Source organism: Hippopotamus amphibius, chromosome 9 (genome assembly GCF_030028045.1).
Source record: "Hippopotamus amphibius kiboko isolate mHipAmp2 chromosome 9, mHipAmp2.hap2, whole genome shotgun sequence".
Lineage (NCBI taxonomy): Eukaryota > Metazoa > Chordata > Mammalia > Artiodactyla > Hippopotamidae > Hippopotamus > Hippopotamus amphibius.
Genome location: NC_080194.1, coordinates 44,922,010 through 44,938,987, shown reverse-complemented (window position 1 = coordinate 44,938,987; position 16,978 = coordinate 44,922,010). Strand labels below are relative to the sequence as shown.

Below are 16,978 nucleotides of genomic sequence, written 5' to 3'. Positions count from 1 at the left end.
AATTAAGTAGAAGTGGTAAGGACTGAAAGCCTTGCCTCATTCCTGATTTTACAGGGAAAGCATTCAGTATTTCAACTTTAAGTGCCATGTTAGTTGTAGGCTTTTCATACTTTCTCTTTATTAAGTTGAGGAAGTTCCCTTCTACTGCATTTCATAGTAAAGTGGATATTTGTATTTTTTTGCTACTCAGCCTCTAAATTCCTTACTCGTGTTTGGGGAATCCTCCACCCTTTGAGTGTTGGAGTAAGTTAAAGCCTGCTGTGCAGTGTGGAATCACAAATGCCAACCACACAGTTTCCCAGTGTCCTTGCAGGAAGGGCAGGATCACATGACCTAGGGCAAGGGCACATGGCTCAGCCAATCAGAGGCATGGGGGACACTGACTCAAAGATGTAGGGCCAGCAAAGAATCCATTCTGGTGACAGAGGTGGCAGTGGCCATATCTTGTTTATGGGGCAGCAATAGGGCTAGGTTTGGTTCTGGCAATAGTGGGGGTATGAGTTGTGGTATCCATCACTCAGCGGTAGTAGCTACATGACTATCTTGCTGATACGTTCTTTGTATGATTAAGTTAGCCAGGATTGGTTTCTGTTGATTACAAATAAGAACCTTGACTTGTCTACCTAGTTAAATACCAGTAATCCCACCATAAAGAAATCTTGTTAGACAAACGTAAAACAGCCCCTCCCATACTGGGGAGCTGACCTATCTGTGAGCCTGCTTCCTCAGGATATGGCCCTCATCCTCCTTTCCAGCTCCTCCCCTCCCCTCTCTGTGCTTTGGCCACAGATCCAACTGAATTCTTCCGAAGTGTCATGCCCTTTCCTTCCTCCTTCGCTTTGCAGCTGTTGAGTGTCTTCTCCCTGGAACACAGTCATCATCTTTCCCTAAACTGCTGACACTGCCCCCTAATTGGTCTCTCCCTCCACATCCCCTCTGGCCCACATCCAGTCCATATTTCATACAACAGCCAGAGCCATCTTCTCAAAACACATGTCTGAGCATGCCACCACTCTGTTTAAAATCTTTCGAAGCTTCTTTATTGATCTTTGGATAAAGACCAAATTCCTTAATATGATCCTCCAGGCTCAGGCTGCTCTGGTTCCTACCTACCTCTCCAGCTTGCGGGGAGACACTTATGAAGTAGAAGCAGGGGACTGGCTTGATATGGACTGAGGGGGCAAAGAAGGAGTCAAGGATGACACCCAGATTTCTGGTTGGGGCAGAGGTAGGGAAGCTCCTTATTTTATTCACCTTTAAGCTCTCAAAGGTGTGTACCAGTCAGCCTCACATCCTTTGTCGAATAGGGAGCCAGAAGTTCATCCACCCACTCACCCACTCACTCACACTTCAGTCTGACATTCAACTGCCTGACCAGCTAAGCAGAGGTGTAAGCTGCAGCTCTTTTATTTGTTATGTCTAGGCATTTTCTCTCCCAGTGTCTTTGTTTTCTCATCTGTAAAGCAGGAATAATATCAATACTTTTTCTCTTCCCTACCCTTCCCTTTCCTTCTCTCTCCCTCCCTCCTTTTCTCCTTGATAAAAAATTATCGTGAGTGATAAATTTTAGGCATGTGACTGGCCCAAGTTGGGACATAGCTGAAGATGACTATCTCCTATGAGCCTCAGTAATAGAATCTATCTGCCTTTTAGAAGAATCACTCTGGTTTTCAGGTGGCGGATGCGTCGCAAATAAGTTGAGACAGGAAAGAAGGGGCCTCTAGTCCTCTCAACCATCAGTGCCCTTGGAGAAATGTGTGGGGAGGTGGGCTGCATGGAGGGTGGAACAAACAGATCTTCCCCAAAACTTAGGATAATCCTGGATCCTCCACGGTCCACAGTCCATCCCTTAGCAGGTACTGTTGGCTTTACCTCCAAATATAGATGAACCCCTTCACATCTCTTTTTTTTTGGCTGCACCACACGGCTTGTGGGATCTTAACTCCCTGACCAGGGATCGAACCTGGGCCCCTGCAGTAGAAGCTTGGAGTCCTAACCACAGGACCACCAGGGAAGTCTCACCCCTTTACTTCTCTTCATTTTTGCTGCCATCACCTTAGTCCAACCACCATCCATTCTCTCTGACCTACTCCAATAATGGGATGCCCCACTTCTGCACCTGTTGATTACAAATAAGAACCTTGAATTGTCTACCTAGTTAAATATCAGTAATCCCACCATAAAGAAATCTTGTTAGACAAACGTAAAACAGCCCCTGCCATACTGGGGAGCTGACATCTCCATCCAACAGCCAGTGACCTTTAAAAATGTAAAGCAGGTACTGTTACTCACTTCCTAAGTCCTCCACCTGCTCCCCAAACTCCTCAGCCGTAGCCACAAGCCCGCACAATCAACACTGCGCTTTCCCTGTTCACCCAAACCCAGGCAGCCTGTCCTTCCTTGCTCCTGTGCTTCAGGAAGGCCCAACTTGTGTCCTTGCCGCTCCCTCTGCCTGGGTGGCCCTTCCCCTGTCTCTCTCTGTACACTGCACACTGCTGAGTCCTCACTTGGAGCTCTCCACCCACAGGTCATCTCCTTGAAGAGCCTTTTTTGAAGTACACTTGCCCCCATCGCTCTTCATTACATCACAATTTTATTTCCTTCATAACACCTATCACTGCCTGAAATCAAACTTTTTATATTTATAGAGGTCTCCTCGACATTACCACTTTTCCATTTTTATTAATTTTAATTCTGCTAGGAATACACAACTATGTTGTCTAAAGAGACTGACAGGTAAACTCCTCTTCTCCCATTGAGATCCCTCACTGAAATGACAGCTCCATTTGTCCTATTGACCATGATTTGTAAGTTCCTAGAACCATGTAAGGCATATTCAAGAAACAGTTATTGTGGGGGGGGGGGGATGAATTGGGAGATTGGGATACCAAATTGTACACTCTAAATGTATGCAGTTTATTATATGTTAACTGTATCAATAAAAGTTCTTAAAAAAAAACAAAAACCAGTTATTGAATGAAGAGTGAGTCAAGGGCCACATTCTGGCTCCACCACATATTAGCTTCCCTTTGGGGAGGGCTGGAGGAGAAGGAATCAGACGCCACTGTCCAGAAGAGGCAATGGGTTCGGGCAAACTACTTAGTTTCTCTAAGTATCAGTTTGTTCATTTATTTAAAAAAAAAGGGGGGGGGGAGAGCATTTATCTCATAGAACTGTGAGCATCAAGTAGTGCCCAGCACACCATACACCCCCTCGTGAAGTTTATAGGTGAGTGGGGGTGAGGGGCGGGGATGTACCTGAAACCCTGCATGTTAATTACATAGTTTACCAATCTGTTCCGTGTCCCTAGAATGTTAGAGCCTTGCTTTCCACATTGGGCTGGCAAGAGCTATGTGGGAGCAGAGGTTACCTGAAACCATCTGATGCATCTTCCTGGACTGTTCGTTTTACTTGGAAGTTATTTATTTATTTATTTATTTATTTATTTACTTATTTGGCTGCATTGGGTCTTCGTTGCTGTGCGCTGGCTTTCACTACTTGTGGCCAGCGAGGGCTACCCTTCATTGCAGTGCACGGGCTTCTCATTGCAGTGGCTTCTCTTGTTGCAGAGCACAGGCTCTACGCGCGCGGGCTTCAGTAGTTGCAGTGGGTGGGCTAAGTAGTTGTGGCTCACAGGCTCTAGAGCACAGGCTCAGTAGTTGTGGCGCATGGGCTTAGCTGCTTTGCAGCATGTGGAATCTTCCCCGGCCAGGGGTCGAACCTGTGTCCCCTGCATTGGCAGCCGGATTCCTAACCACTGCACCACCAGGGAGGTCCTGGAAGCAATTTATAATATTATGTTTTATAGTAAACCAAACACATACTTATTGAGTCAGATTCAGAATGTGCCTGAATTTTAAAATCCAGGTACTTTGGGTATTATGAGGAGAGGCACTAGAGATCATTTGGTAGGGCTGAACCTGTGTTTTTTAGGTGGAGAAATGGATGCAGAGAGTGGCTGGACCTGGCCTCTCCATCCTAGTTAGAGTCCTCTCTGGCTCACTCTGTTTGCCTCCTGTCAACATGCAGGACTCTGGGATGCTCCTCTCAAGTCCCTGACCTCAGCAGAAACAGCAGGTGGCTTCCTCTTCTTCCCCTGTGGGAGTGAGGGTGAAGCCCAGAGGCTAAGGCCAGGAGGAAAATTCTGGGCCCTAATCCAACTCTCCTAATTCCTAACATTGCCCAGACCCTGGACCACCCTGTCTGCCCATCAACACTCGCCCTCCTCAACCATCTGCCCATCTGGACATAATTATAGCAATTATACTGGGATATCCTTTCCCAATTATGTATAACCAGCATAGGTAACTGCTTCTGAGCTTAATTACAGGAGATGTTTACAGAACCACAATCACATCAGAGTAAATGATAGCTTCCTTTCCTTCCATTAATTCACCAATATTAGGGCCCTATCAGGGCCAATTAGCCAAATCCCAGCAGTGGGGGGGTGGGAAAAGCCTCATATTCTCCCACCACCTGCAAAGCAGGAAGGGATCTCAGACAAAGCAGGGTCCCAGTAAAGATTTTACAGGACGTCAAGAAGCCTGCAAAAGGATGGGCTAACATTCACTGGACACCTACTGTGTGCCAGGCACTCAGGGTAGCAAACACCCAGGAACAATTCTGCAAACTGGTGTTAATATCCCACTTTACATGTTTGTATACTGGTTCTGAGAGGGCTGGTGTCCAGGGTCACCCACAACAGACCATGAAGCTAGGTGGGGGCTTTTCCATCATGCAACTCGCCAGGTCAGACTCCCAGGCCACGGTGTGCCAGCTCTCTGCCCCCTTCCTTATCTCCTCTTTTCAATGCTTCCTCTTCCGGGGCAGTCACCACAGCTACCCCGGCTCGCCTCCGGTCCCCCTCCCACCCTCATCAGTTCCCCAGCGTTGACACGGCCTTCTCCAGCCCCCTCCGCCCCTTCTTCCTGTCCCTGTGGGGTTGTAGGGTGTTATCTCTCCAGAAGGGCGGGGAGGTGGGGTGGAGGTAGGCTGGGGCATAGGGCGAAGGCCACCGCAGGCACCCAAAGTTTCCCACCCACCCCCACCCCACCCGACCCCACCCGGGCAGCCGCCTGCAGCTGGGCCCTGGGGTCGTGGGCACACCTTAGGCGTCCACGCTCCCGCACACGCAGAGGCTACCCCCCAGCGTGAGCAGGGGAGAGCGCCCGCACACACGCACACTGCACAAAGACGTGCACCCCGCGCCAGCCAGGCACATGCACCCCCAATCGGCAGTGCACACACTGGTGCACACGCGCCCTCGCGTGCACACACGCGCACGTATACCCAGCCCAGCGTGCGCCCTCACGTACACACACACACACACGCGCGCCGCACAGCACCCGTGTGGCCCCCGAAGGCCGACCTCTGGGCCCTAACACGTCCGGGCCCTGCCCGGCGGCTGGCTGGGCGGCGCGCACACACGCACACACGCGCCCCCGCGCCCCCGCGCGCCCTCCTTGCTCGGCTCCCCGGCTCCGCGGCTCCGCGGCTCCCCGCCCCGGCCGCGGCGGGCGCTGTGCGGCTCGGCGGGACCGGGCGGGGGCGGCGGCCGGGAGCGCGGAGGAGGCGGAGCAGGAGCCGGGAACCGGCTGGCCCGCGCCCCTCCTGCCGGCCGGGGATTTTCCAGCCCGGGCACGGACGCCGCGGACCTCCCTGCGGCCACCGCGGACCATGGGCGACAAAGGGACGCGGTGAGTGCGGGCGGCGGCCAGTCCGGCGCGCGCGGGGGGCGACCGGGGCGAGGGCGCGGGCGGGGGTTCTAGTCTGTGTCCCCGCCGTGCGTGCGCGGCCATCCCGGCACCGCCGGCGCCTGCTCCGCGGCTTTCGGTTCTCCTCCACCCGAGGTCTCCCGTGTGGTCGCCCGCAGAGCCGGGGGCGCGGGGACACACGCACTCACGTACACACACACGCACGCCCTCGCTGGCACCCAGCACTGGCCAGCCGGCGCAGGGACGCAGGGGGCAGGTGGACACACAATGGCACAGGCTCATGTGGACACACGGGCGGGCACACTCCTCCGCGGGCACACTCATCCGCGGGCGCGCTCATGCTGACACACACGGACATTTGCTGCCACATGTCAGCACGTCCAGTGACACCCTGTCGCACACTCACTGGTACACACTCATCCGCGCGTTCTTGCTGACAGTCATGTTGGCATACACAGGTCACACTCCAGCACATACCAACGCTGACACCTTCATGCTGGTGCACACATGTTGGCCTACCCCAGTGCATACGCTGTCACTTGCACTCACCATAACAGACACGGTCACTGAGACACACATTGTCACCCTTACAAACAGGAACACTTATGTTGACATGTCTCTCACCAACACAGTGTTCAGAAGACCATACCAACACTGACCCCCACAGACACACATCAGACTAAGGCCACACAGATACCCCATGTCACACGCCAACAGCCCCTGGGGCCGCTGACACACTCCAGTCCCCGCAGTGGAGAAGTGGAAGCACACACACCACACAGGGTGAGAGGCCCTCCCTGGAGCCTGGGAAGAATGCCTCCCATCCACGTTTCCTTTCCCTCTGACCTCCCCAAGGCCTGTGGTGGTGGCTAGGATCTGCTCCAGCTGGGGGTGGGGAGAGGGGCTCCTGTCTCCCTGGTAGCCTGCCCTGACTTAGAAAGGGAAAGGGATGCCTCTGAAACGGAAACTGGGACAAAAGGGGAGGGGGCTGGGGCCCAAGACAAGCCCCTGGCAGGCACTCAGCTTTGTCACCCTGGTTCTACCCCTTCCCTCAGCCAGCTCCCTTCAATTCTGATACAGGCTGCTCCCGTCTCTCCTCGTACCCCTTCTGCAACCCCCTAACTCATTCTTTTCTTTCTTTACCCTCTTCTATCCTTGTGCTCTACTTCTCCTTCCTCTTTTTCCCTCTCTCCACCCTCCCTTACTCTCTCCTTGCTTGCAGTAATTATTTACTGAGTGCCTGGTGTGTGAGAGGCACAGTGTGGGTGTCAACGATGTGCAAGTCCCGTTCCTTCCCTGAAGGAGTTAATAGACCAGAGAGAAGCAGCCCCCGTGGTCATCACGTTTCAGGACCACTGACAAGGCCATGTACCACTCACTGCCATCTGACAGTCTTTCTCAGCAATCTAAGAAAATTCTTCCAGAGATGATTTCCATTTTCCAGAAGAAGAAACTGAGGCCCAGAGACAGCTTGTGCTCCTAAGGTTTAGAAACTGCTTCATAGCCATCCTCCTGACAGCTCTGCAAGGAGGTTAATTTTCCTCTTCCTGTTTTCTGGAGGAGGAACCAGAGCTTAGAGAGGTTGTCTGACTTGCCTAAGGTCAAGAGGGGTCAGAGACTGGAGTCTACTTGGTCCCTTTCTCAGTGGCTCACCCTTGGGCACTGCCAAGCCCCTCATGGGCCCTGGCTTGAGGCCCGGGTGGGATGGCCTGCTCTGTGCGTGGAGGCCCAGCTGGTGGTGGAGGCTGCAGCAGATGGTGAGGCATCTGCATTCACCTCGATGGCTAGTCCCCATTGCAGCTGGCTGAACTGGTGATCCAGGTCTCCGTCCTCGGCAGGAGCACGTGGGACTCTCTCCTCTACCACATCTGTGTCCCCCCCATTCCGAGATCCTCCTGACCATCGAGGTCGGGCTTTTCTCCATCGTTCCTCGTGTGCTGCTTTGCCATCAGGGTGACTCAGCCCCTGTTGGGCCTTGGTTAGCCTCCCTGTGACTTGGGGGAAAGTGTCATTGTTCTCCTGCTGGCACAGGTTGTCAGCAGGATGGGAACACCATGAGTAGCCAGGCACCTGTTGGAGACCCTATCTTTGGGGCCAGGCCTTTTCCATGACTCCCCCGGCTCTGTCTCTAACTCACTGGGGGAGCTTGACGACCTTGAGCAATTGTCCTGATCTCTCTGGACCTTAGTTTTCCCATCTGGAAATTGTAGCTATCAATACTAGCATTTTCAGGGCTCTCCCTGTGTTTTCTGAATACACTGGGCAGGGCAGGAGGTGCTGCCGGAAGCCTGGCGCCCTGGTCTGGCAGTAGTCCGTGTGGTGGTGGCCCTGCTCTCTCTCCAGGTATCCCTGTAAACCCAGGAGGTCTCCCTCTCCCTTCCAGATAGGTTTCCTGAGTAACTTGAAAGAGGAAGACAAAATCAGTAATGGGCTGTACCTTGCCTTGTTCTGTAAACCATGGGATTCTACTTTATCTCTGTCTTAGGAGACTTGCAAACGTCTGATACTCTAAGGATCCTGCACCTGGATTTGCAATCCCCATATGAAAGTGACAATGAGAATTAATCAGAAACTGTCACTGTCCTGTAGGATGTCCTAGGGTCAAGGGGGAGAGAGTGGATGAGACAAATACCTGGATAGGACTAATCACAGGTGGTGTGATGACTGCTCTAACAAGTGCTCTGGAAGTGATCATACAGTCATCCAACAAACGTTGACCAAATGCCGGGACTGGTGGTTCAGAGATGAGTGGCTCCACTCTGTTTCCAAAAGATTGAGAGCGGAGCAGGTGATTGTAATGCAGGGTGACGTGCTGTGGGAGGCCAGAGGAGGAGGCCTCAACCCAGTCTTGGCAGGGGGCATGGTGAGGGAATCTTTCCTGGGAAGGAGGTGGCATTGGAGCAACGGGGTGGGACTGGGGACCTCATTCCCAGTGCGGGGTGCAGAATGTGACGAGGCTTGGAGGCATGAAGTCACGTGCAGCCTGCGGGTTGGGCTGGGACAATGGGTGAGAGTGAACACAGGCCAGCTGTCAACCGCCTGAGATGTCAAGCTGAGGAGGGAAGATTTTCTCCCGAAGTCCCCGGTGACTCAGAGAGGAGTGTGGGGAAGGGAGGGATGGGAGCAGATTCTTGTTTCAGAGGGATGCCTTTGGCAGTGGCAAGGAGGGGCAGGCCTGGATGCAGGGAGATCAGTGAGGAGGCTGAGGAGGAGCCTGAGAGAAGGCGAGATCCGAGCTAAGGCTACTAAGGCTGTGGCCGAGAAAGATGAACATGGAGGTGGAGTCAGCCTTCCTGGTTGGTTGCCTAGTATGTGTCAGATTTACATGCATGCTCTCATTTGGTTCTCCCTGTGATCCTGTTAGTATAATGATTGTTGTTCCCATTTTACAGACCAGGAAACAAACTAGGAGAGATTAAGTAATTTGACCACTGCCATTCAGCCAACGAACTTCTGAACCCAGGCCCATCTGCCCTGGTGCTCCGTGCTTTCACCCAGAGGGAGGGAGTTGTCTGGCTCCCAGGTGGCCTCCCCCATCTCCCTGTCAGTCTCCTTCTCAGGTTGTGCATCCCTTCTGGTTCTTGCTGTTCCTGCTGATTCAGTTGGCAATATGAAGGATCAAAGTCGGACAACAGGAGGCACTTTCTGAGAGGCAATGGGATGGAGTGACATTTCCTTTCCTACTGATGTTTATGAACTCTTCTTTTTTGGCAGGGAAGGAGGGTGGGTGTGATGGGGACACGTAATCACCAGCTCTCTGTGAACCTTGGCTGTTGTCTCTCTTGGCGGTTCAGCTCTGTGTGACCCATCTTGGCTGGAACATGGGGGAAGTCCTGTGGCTTTGGCCAGGACCACTTTTGAGGCTGCTGGGACTGGAAGCATTGAGCCTGACCCATCGTCTCTGACCCTTGACTCTCAGCTGGCCTCTGGGCTTCAGACGTCTCCACAGCTCTCTTCCTTCCGAGTCCGGGCTTCCTTGCCCAGGGTTGAAGCCTCCCACTGGCAGGGGTTCAGGGGTCCTGAGTCGTGGGGGTGACATACCTCGGGGCTGCAGCGATGGAAGAATAACAGGCCAGGAGTCAGCATGCCCCGAGCGGCCTCCTGGCCTCTGCCAGGCCACCCTCCACAGCAACCATGCTGACCATATATTGAGGCCTGTAGGGGGTGGCAGCTTGACAGGGAGCCAGACTGGAAGTCGAGGAGTATGTAGGGAGGCTTCCGCATACGTGGGTCCGGATCTCGGGGTAGGGATGGATGTGGGAGGCAGGGGTTTGAAAGTCTTTGGTTTAGAGATGGCACTTGGCTTGGGGATTGTGGATGACATGGCACAAGAAGAAGGAATAGCGTATGAAGAGAGGATGGCTTGGGGCATTTGAGGCTTTGGAGAACGCCCGTGCCTGAGGCTGGAGGAAGGAGGAGGGAGAGAACAGGGGAGGCTATATCCCGGGAGCCAAAGGGCAGGGAAGGACTCATGGAGGAAGAACTTGGGAAAGACCCCTGGGATTTAGGCAGAAGGCAGTGGCTGGTGACTTGGTGAGACAGGTTTTGATGGAGCCGTGAGGGCAAAGCTGGGCTACAGCGGGCAGAGGAGAGAAGGGGAGGACCTTGCTTTTCTCTGTGCCTGGAGCTGGCCGGGAGCCTCTTGGGAGAAGGGTGTGAGGCCCTGGGCTGGGGGCGGTGGAGGCTCTGGGTGTGGGGACCTGGAGGGGGAGGCTCAGCTGAGGACTGGGAGGAACACTGCAGGTGTCAGCTGGTCACAGGGGGGCATGTCTGTGCTGGTTCCTGAGGGAGGAACCACTGGCTCAGGTGGGGGGTCTTGAGGAAGGCTTCCTGAAGAAGGTGCCCCCTGAGCTGGGGCATGGGGCATGAGGAAGGCTTAGGTGTTCTAGACAGAAGGAAGTGCCGAGGCCGCCATGCTGGTGCAGGAATGTGAGGGGTGAGGCTGCTGAGGGAGACGGCAGCCCTGGCAAGCGGGCTTTGGGTGCTGGTGTGGGTGGGTTTCAAGGCACTTTCTAGTGAGGTGTTCATACCTCAGCTGTCTTTGTTGCCCAGCTGATGAGCTCCTTCTGATTTGAGGCTATTTCTGTTTCCTGTTTGCTGGTCCACTATCCAGCTTCAGGTCTGGTTCATAGGAGATGCCTGACAGGGATTTGTTGGCTGCACTGGATTCCTTCCTCCCTTCTTGTCTCTGCTGTCAGCCCAGGGGCTCCCTAAGGGCTGAAATTAGATCTTTCCCGCTAGGGAATGCTAAGGATGGAAGCCATACTTCCCACATTAGGCCAGTTGTTGGGGGGGGTCTCCTCCATCAGATCGGAAAGTCTTGAGGGAGAAGATTACCACCCCAATCAAATGGGCTTCCTGCGCGTGAAACCTGTTTCTCCACTGCCAGATAGGCTTCTGCAGGTGGAAGCAGTGTCTCCTACATCAGGCTGTGGGCTCTGGGGAGTGGGGCACATCTCCAGGACGAGTCCTGGGATTAGAACAGGGCACCCTGATGGTTCTCGGGCACCCTCCTTCCCTCCTGTGTGCAGGATGGGTCCTGCCGCAGGGGTGGCTTGAGTCCTAGTAGGGGGATACAGAACAGAGGGTGTGGGGCAGGACAGGGTGGCTGCTTTTGAGAGGGGAACAAAGGATGCTATTGTCCTAGCCCCCGTCCCTCCCTCCCAAGGGGCCCTGGCAGGGTCGTCTCTCTGGAGACGCACTTCCTCCTTCCTGGGCCCGGTCCCATCTTTAGTCCCACTTGAGAGGAACTGCTTGTTCCTTCCCAAGAGACCCAGTGCCAGCTGAGGCCCCCGGGAGGCCAGGCCTCAGGGACTGGACCAGACAAGTCCCTGGAGTTCTGTATGATTGAAGTCACCACAGCCACTAAGTAGTTTTCCCTCTGCCTGGGGCCGGGGCCAGCCTGGCTGTGACCATAGCCAGTGGGTCCTCCTGTAGCTGGAGAGGGATCTGGAGCAGGTGGGGTGCTGTGGTCCCTGTCAGGCCAGCAGGAGGCAGGATTCCTCACTCAAGGTCTGAGCAGTTCAGTGGCCGGGCAGGGTGCAGCCTCTCTCTCCAGGGTGCACTCAGAGGCCCAGAAGCTGAATAAGTATGGACCTGCACGAGGCAGGTGCTCCCTGTCATCCTGGCCTCTGGCCCCACACCTAGTCCTCCTGGTCCTCTTGCAGCTTCACCGCCTTCCCCCAGCCTGTGCAGTCAGTGGGCGTGGATGCCTTTTGGCAGAGGACCAGGGCAGGTGTGGGGAGTGGACTGCTGGGATGTGCCATCCCAGGAGGGTCCCAGAGAGACGCTCTAATACTTGCTCATTGCTGTGTGACCTTGGGCACGACATTCACCTTCTCTGGAACTTGGTGTCCCTATGGAAGTCAAATCAGCTGGGGTGTGTGAGGCTCTTCTGTGGGAGTCACCCATTTCCTGTGTTCTGCTAGTGGGTTTGGGGGTGACCTTTCTTCTGGAAGGCAGAAATGGGAGATTGGGCAGCTCAGGCCTCTGCCACACACCAGTGGGACTGAGACTGCCAGGGAGCTGGGCCTGGGTGGCTGTGGGCTGTGTTCTTCCCTGTGGGACCAGGTCCTTGTCTGAGCAGCCTTCCACCTCTCAAAGTACCTGCAGGAACCGGCAGCCCGGCAGGTCCTGGAAAGTTTCCTTTTCTCTGCCCAGGGTGTGCCCTCCTCTGGGTGCCCACAGCTCCGTCTGTGATCTGATTAGCATGTATTAGAGGCTGATTAGCATAGTGGTTAGGCTCTAGGAAGAAACAGATCTCCTGGTTTCAAATGCCAGCTCTGCCACTTACCAGCCAGGACCTCTGCTGATTATTTAACCCTTTCTCTGCTGTGGCTCCCTCATCTGCAAAATGGGATAACAACAGTGCCTACATTATAGGTTATTTTGAGGATTAAATAAGTTAAAATAGGTACAGCTTGGAGACAAATCCATGACACTAGTGCAGTATTATATGAGGTTAGTTCACAATGACCTTCCTATCCTTCAAGGCCTGGATCACACGGCCTCCTCCTCTGGGAAGCCTTCACTGATCTCCAAGTGCCTTGTGATTTTTTTTTTTGGCCATATATTCATTCTCTCTCTTCTCTTTCTGTTGGCACACATCCCTCCATCTCTTCATGGGTCCTGGTTATTTGCACACTCATGATGTCCTCTGTGTGAGGTCAAGGGCACCTCTCCTGGGTCTGTTGTCCCTTTGCACCTGTGCAGACCTGGCAGGGCACTGAGCTCCATAAATATTTGTTCAGTGAAGGTGGCTTATGTAGGTGTTTCACTGGGAAAGATATACTTGGGGATGGGCAGTGTGGTGGGTGAGGACAATGGGACACCACTGCTGATTGTGGAACGTCTGAAAGTGGCCCAGAGCCACAGGCATTAGATTATTCTCTGTGATCCAAAGGGCAGAGGTCACAGGACGACTCACCTTACCTTTGCTAGGAGAACTGTTTTCAGACCACCAGAGCTACGTGGGTAAGGAGGTTGGTGGCTCATCCCAGCCTCTGTGCCTTTGTTCCTACTGCTCCCACCATCAAGAATGCCATCTTTTCTTCTCTCTGCTTGTTCAAATTCCACTTCCCAAACCGTGCCCAGCCATGGCGCCATCACTTCCTGGCCCCCAGAGGGTGGGCTCCACTCACCACGCCCATCCTCAGACATTTACTGAGCCTTTCCTGGTCTGGGCAGTGACATGGGAGAGTAGGGAGTCCCCCTTTGGGATGGACATCTCAATCTGGCTATAGTATATCCAGTGTGGTTTGACCTGGCCTGGGGAGGGGACCATGGCTTCTGCTGACCCACCGGTGATCAAGGAGCTCTTTATGCCGCTGGAGAGCCCTCCCTTGGCCTGTTGGCAGAGCACAGAACTCCCCAACGACTTCCCACTGGGCAAGTACTCAGAACCCACCTAATTACTGGGGACAGAGTTCTGGGCACTGGATCCAGCAGGCTGTGGTCATAATCAGCTAATTAAACCTCCCAAGAATTGCTCCTTGGCCCAGAGGAGTGGAGGGAAGGGGGTGGTGAGGCGCAGAAGAGTCGTGGGAAGGAGAGGGACGCTATATACAGGGAGAGTTCCGACACTGGACCTGCTGAGCAGAGCTGGGAAAGGCAAGCAGGAAATGGGGAGAGAGGTGGGTTGGGGAGGGGGAGGAGCGGGCAGGGAGAGAGACAGCCAGACAGAGAGGGTGCCATCTGGGGGCAGCACTCAAGTGAGATGAATCATGGCAGGCATCTGATCTGGGAGGCAGGGACCTGCCTTGTTTGCTGTCCCTGTGACATCATGGATGACCTGCTTTTCCTCTTTGGACCTCAGTTTCTCCATGTGTCAAGCCGCAAGGGGGAAAGGGGTTGGCCTGGGAGGTCTCTAGGACCCTTTGCTTTGGTTCAACAGCTAGCAGGGGCGGAGGTGTAAACAGCAGGCTGTGTTTCTGCCCCATAGCTTGGCCTCTTGCAGCCCTGTCTTCTGGAAGTGGCAGACGGTGCTCCGGTCTGATCCAGCCTGAGACTGAGTTGCTGTAGGTTAATCAGAAGGAAAGACTGTCGGTGGCAGCAGGCAAGCCCTCGGCCTCTGTTGCGCTCTTATGCCTGTCCTGTCCTCGTGACTGCCCTGTGGTTTGCAAACTAGTGTCCTCAGTGAGTGACCGTTTAAGGCTCTGCAGTGTCTTTTCCAACAGTCTAGAAATTTCCCAAGTAGCACCCTCTAGGTGGGTGGGGATGGGCTTCCCCAAAGGTAAAGCCACAAGGTTTGGAGTTTGGATTTCAGAATCACACAGACTCGGCTTTGCTGTCCAGCAATACTGCACACTTGCTCCATGAGCTTGGCTGAGGGTCTTAAACTCTCTGGGCGTCAGTTTTCTCATTTGTGAGACATGGGTAATAATATCCCGTATTGCACGTGGTTGCTATGGGCAGAGAGGGTAGGGATTTGATAAAAGTCATTGTTACTATTCAAGACTGACAGTGGACCTCCGCTTTTCTCTCTGCCCCCTCTCTCCTGTATCCCCTCCCTCCTCCCGACCTGCCCAGGACTGTGTGCACCGCTGGGTGTGTGGGGGCGGGGGGCTCCACTGGGCTGGAGGAGAAGGTCAGATGATGGCTGGAAAGGGACGTGAGACTGCCCAGGGGAGGGGTGGAGCAGTTGGTGCTGGGGCAGCCCGGGCCCCCTCCCTTTTGGCCCTTCACTTATCAGGGGTTCTCTAGGAGGAATGGGGGAGAACTTGGGGGGCAGGAAGCTGGGGGCAGAGCTGGGCGTAGTGGAAGGCCCCAGGCCTCTCTCCTTCAATCCCCGCCCCTAGGTGCTGGGTGCCGAGCCCAGAGCCTGGTTTTCTGCCAGGGAAGCCAGCAGGCTGCTGTTTCACACACTCAGACAACAAACAGCCCTTCCTGGTTCTCAACCCCTAGCGGGAGGTGCCTGCTTGAAGCTGGGGCACTTGGAAGGCAGCGGCTGCCGCGGAGGTCTGCCGAGGTCTGGAGGAGAGGCAGCAAAGGAGAGGACGAAAGCCCCCGCCCCCCCACCCCCAGCCTCTCCCCGCAGTGCCAGGGCCTCTGACTCCAAGGAAGCTGGTTACGTAACGCAGCCGGACGCCCTGCTTCCTTCTTCCATCCCTCCCCAGAGAGGCCTCGGAGGAGGTGCTGCTTTCCTTTGATTGCTGGGCCCGAGAGGTCGTCGTGACCATCCCCTGCTTAGGGAGGTGGTACGTGCTGCCCACACCACCTCGGGAGGAGAGCTGCTGAGTGCGCTGCCTTCTTCAGACAGGCGCTGGGGCTGGCTCTACGCGCTGCCCCCCCTTCCCACGCTCCAGGGAGCAGAGCTGCAAAGGGGAGAAGCCTCATTAGAGGAAGCAGGCCATGTCCTGAGATGATTTGCCTGCAAAGTGCCCCAGAGGGAAGCCGGCCTCTCTGCAGCCAGAGGAATGGATAGTCAGCATTTTCCAGTTTGTTCAACTCAGTTCCACAAGTGTTTCTCAAGCACTTGCTGGGTGCCAGGCCCAGATCCCCACTCAGGGCACATCCGCGACGCCAGCTGGCCCACCCCTGTGGCGTCTCTCTCCTAGTGGGAAGCTGACTTAAGGAGCAGCTCTGCTCCCGTTTCCCTAAGGTGATGCCCTTTCTCACAGGCTGGGGCCTGGCCATCCTGGGTCCTGGGGTGGCAGGGACATCATGGTGAGGAAGCGTGGCGGTTCCTCTGGGCTAGGCCTTTTCAGGGTTGGCTTATACCCTTTCTGTTCAGCCTCCCCTGCCCTCCCAAGGTGGTTCCCGTGAACCAACCCTTGAGTATCTGCCACATCGCAGGCCCTGGGCCGGGCACTTGAGGCACGAAGAGGCCATAGGCAAGTCTTGGACCTTGTGCTGCTTGTATCTTTGGGGGGAGAGGAAACAGATCACCCCAACATGCTATAAGAAGGGGGGTAATGGGAACCTGTTTATTCTGGGAGCAGAGCCAGCCCAGTGGATAAGAGTCAGAGGCCGCTCCTCAGGAGGGGTGGGTCGCTATAGCAAGCTTTGGAAGGTGAGCTTGACATGAACCAGAGGTGACGCTTGTCTTGGCGGTGCCTGTGACCCATGTTCTCAGCGGGCACTGACTTCCTTCATCAGATACTTGAGAACCCACTGTATGCCAGGCACAGAGTCAGACACTCACTTCATCTGCTGTGAGTAAGGGGTGTCCTGGGACTGCTGGAGGACATAAAATCTAGGGTGAGAAGTGAAAGTTCTGCCATGTGGCATCACAGTGAGTGTCTGGGCCTGAACAGAAGAAACGGGGCCGTGTAAGAGGAGACACCACGGGCTCAGCAACCCCTCCGTGGAAACCCGGGGCTGCCTGGGTCTCCGCTGGTAGAAGGCATCGGGAGCGGATGCTTCCCTCCAGCCAGGAAGAGCCTGCAGAGGTCTGATGACGGTTCCCAGAGGAGTGATGGACATGAAAGCGCCTGGGAAACCATGTCTTTCGAGAAGCAGCTCTAGGCTTGGGGACGTGGGAGGGGGTAGGGTGGGGGCATGCGTCCCTGGGAGCACGGAGGCCAGGCAGCAGCACGGTAGAGAGAGGGAGCTCGCCCGGGGTTCTCACCTCCCCTCCGTCAGTAGCTCTGTGTCCACGCGCTGAGTTTTCCTGCCTCTGGGCAGAACGCTTCCATCGTTTCCGTGTTGTATCTGTGCTACTGAAAGCACCCATCACATCAGCAGGTTGATCTTATTATGGGTCTCTATAGCGCCAGGGCAGTGGAAGAAACCTGGAAGTTGTTCAACTCGGCAAGGAGAACGTT

The 16,978-nt window shown here is 54.8% G+C and overlaps 1 protein-coding gene across 1 annotated transcript in view; it reads left to right on the top strand.

Moving 5' to 3' along the window:
• The first annotated feature begins 5,544 nt into the window (after positions 1 to 5,544).
• The window catches only part of ARRB1 (arrestin beta 1), a 71,479-nt gene continuing 60,045 nt past the window's right edge, over positions 5,545 to 16,978 (top strand). Inside the window, exon 1 of the mRNA XM_057748685.1 lies at positions 5,545 to 5,696. Within this exon, the coding sequence (XP_057604668.1) occupies positions 5,677 to 5,696 (20 nt within the window). The 5' untranslated portion in view covers positions 5,545 to 5,676. The remainder of the gene's footprint in view (positions 5,697 to 16,978) is intronic.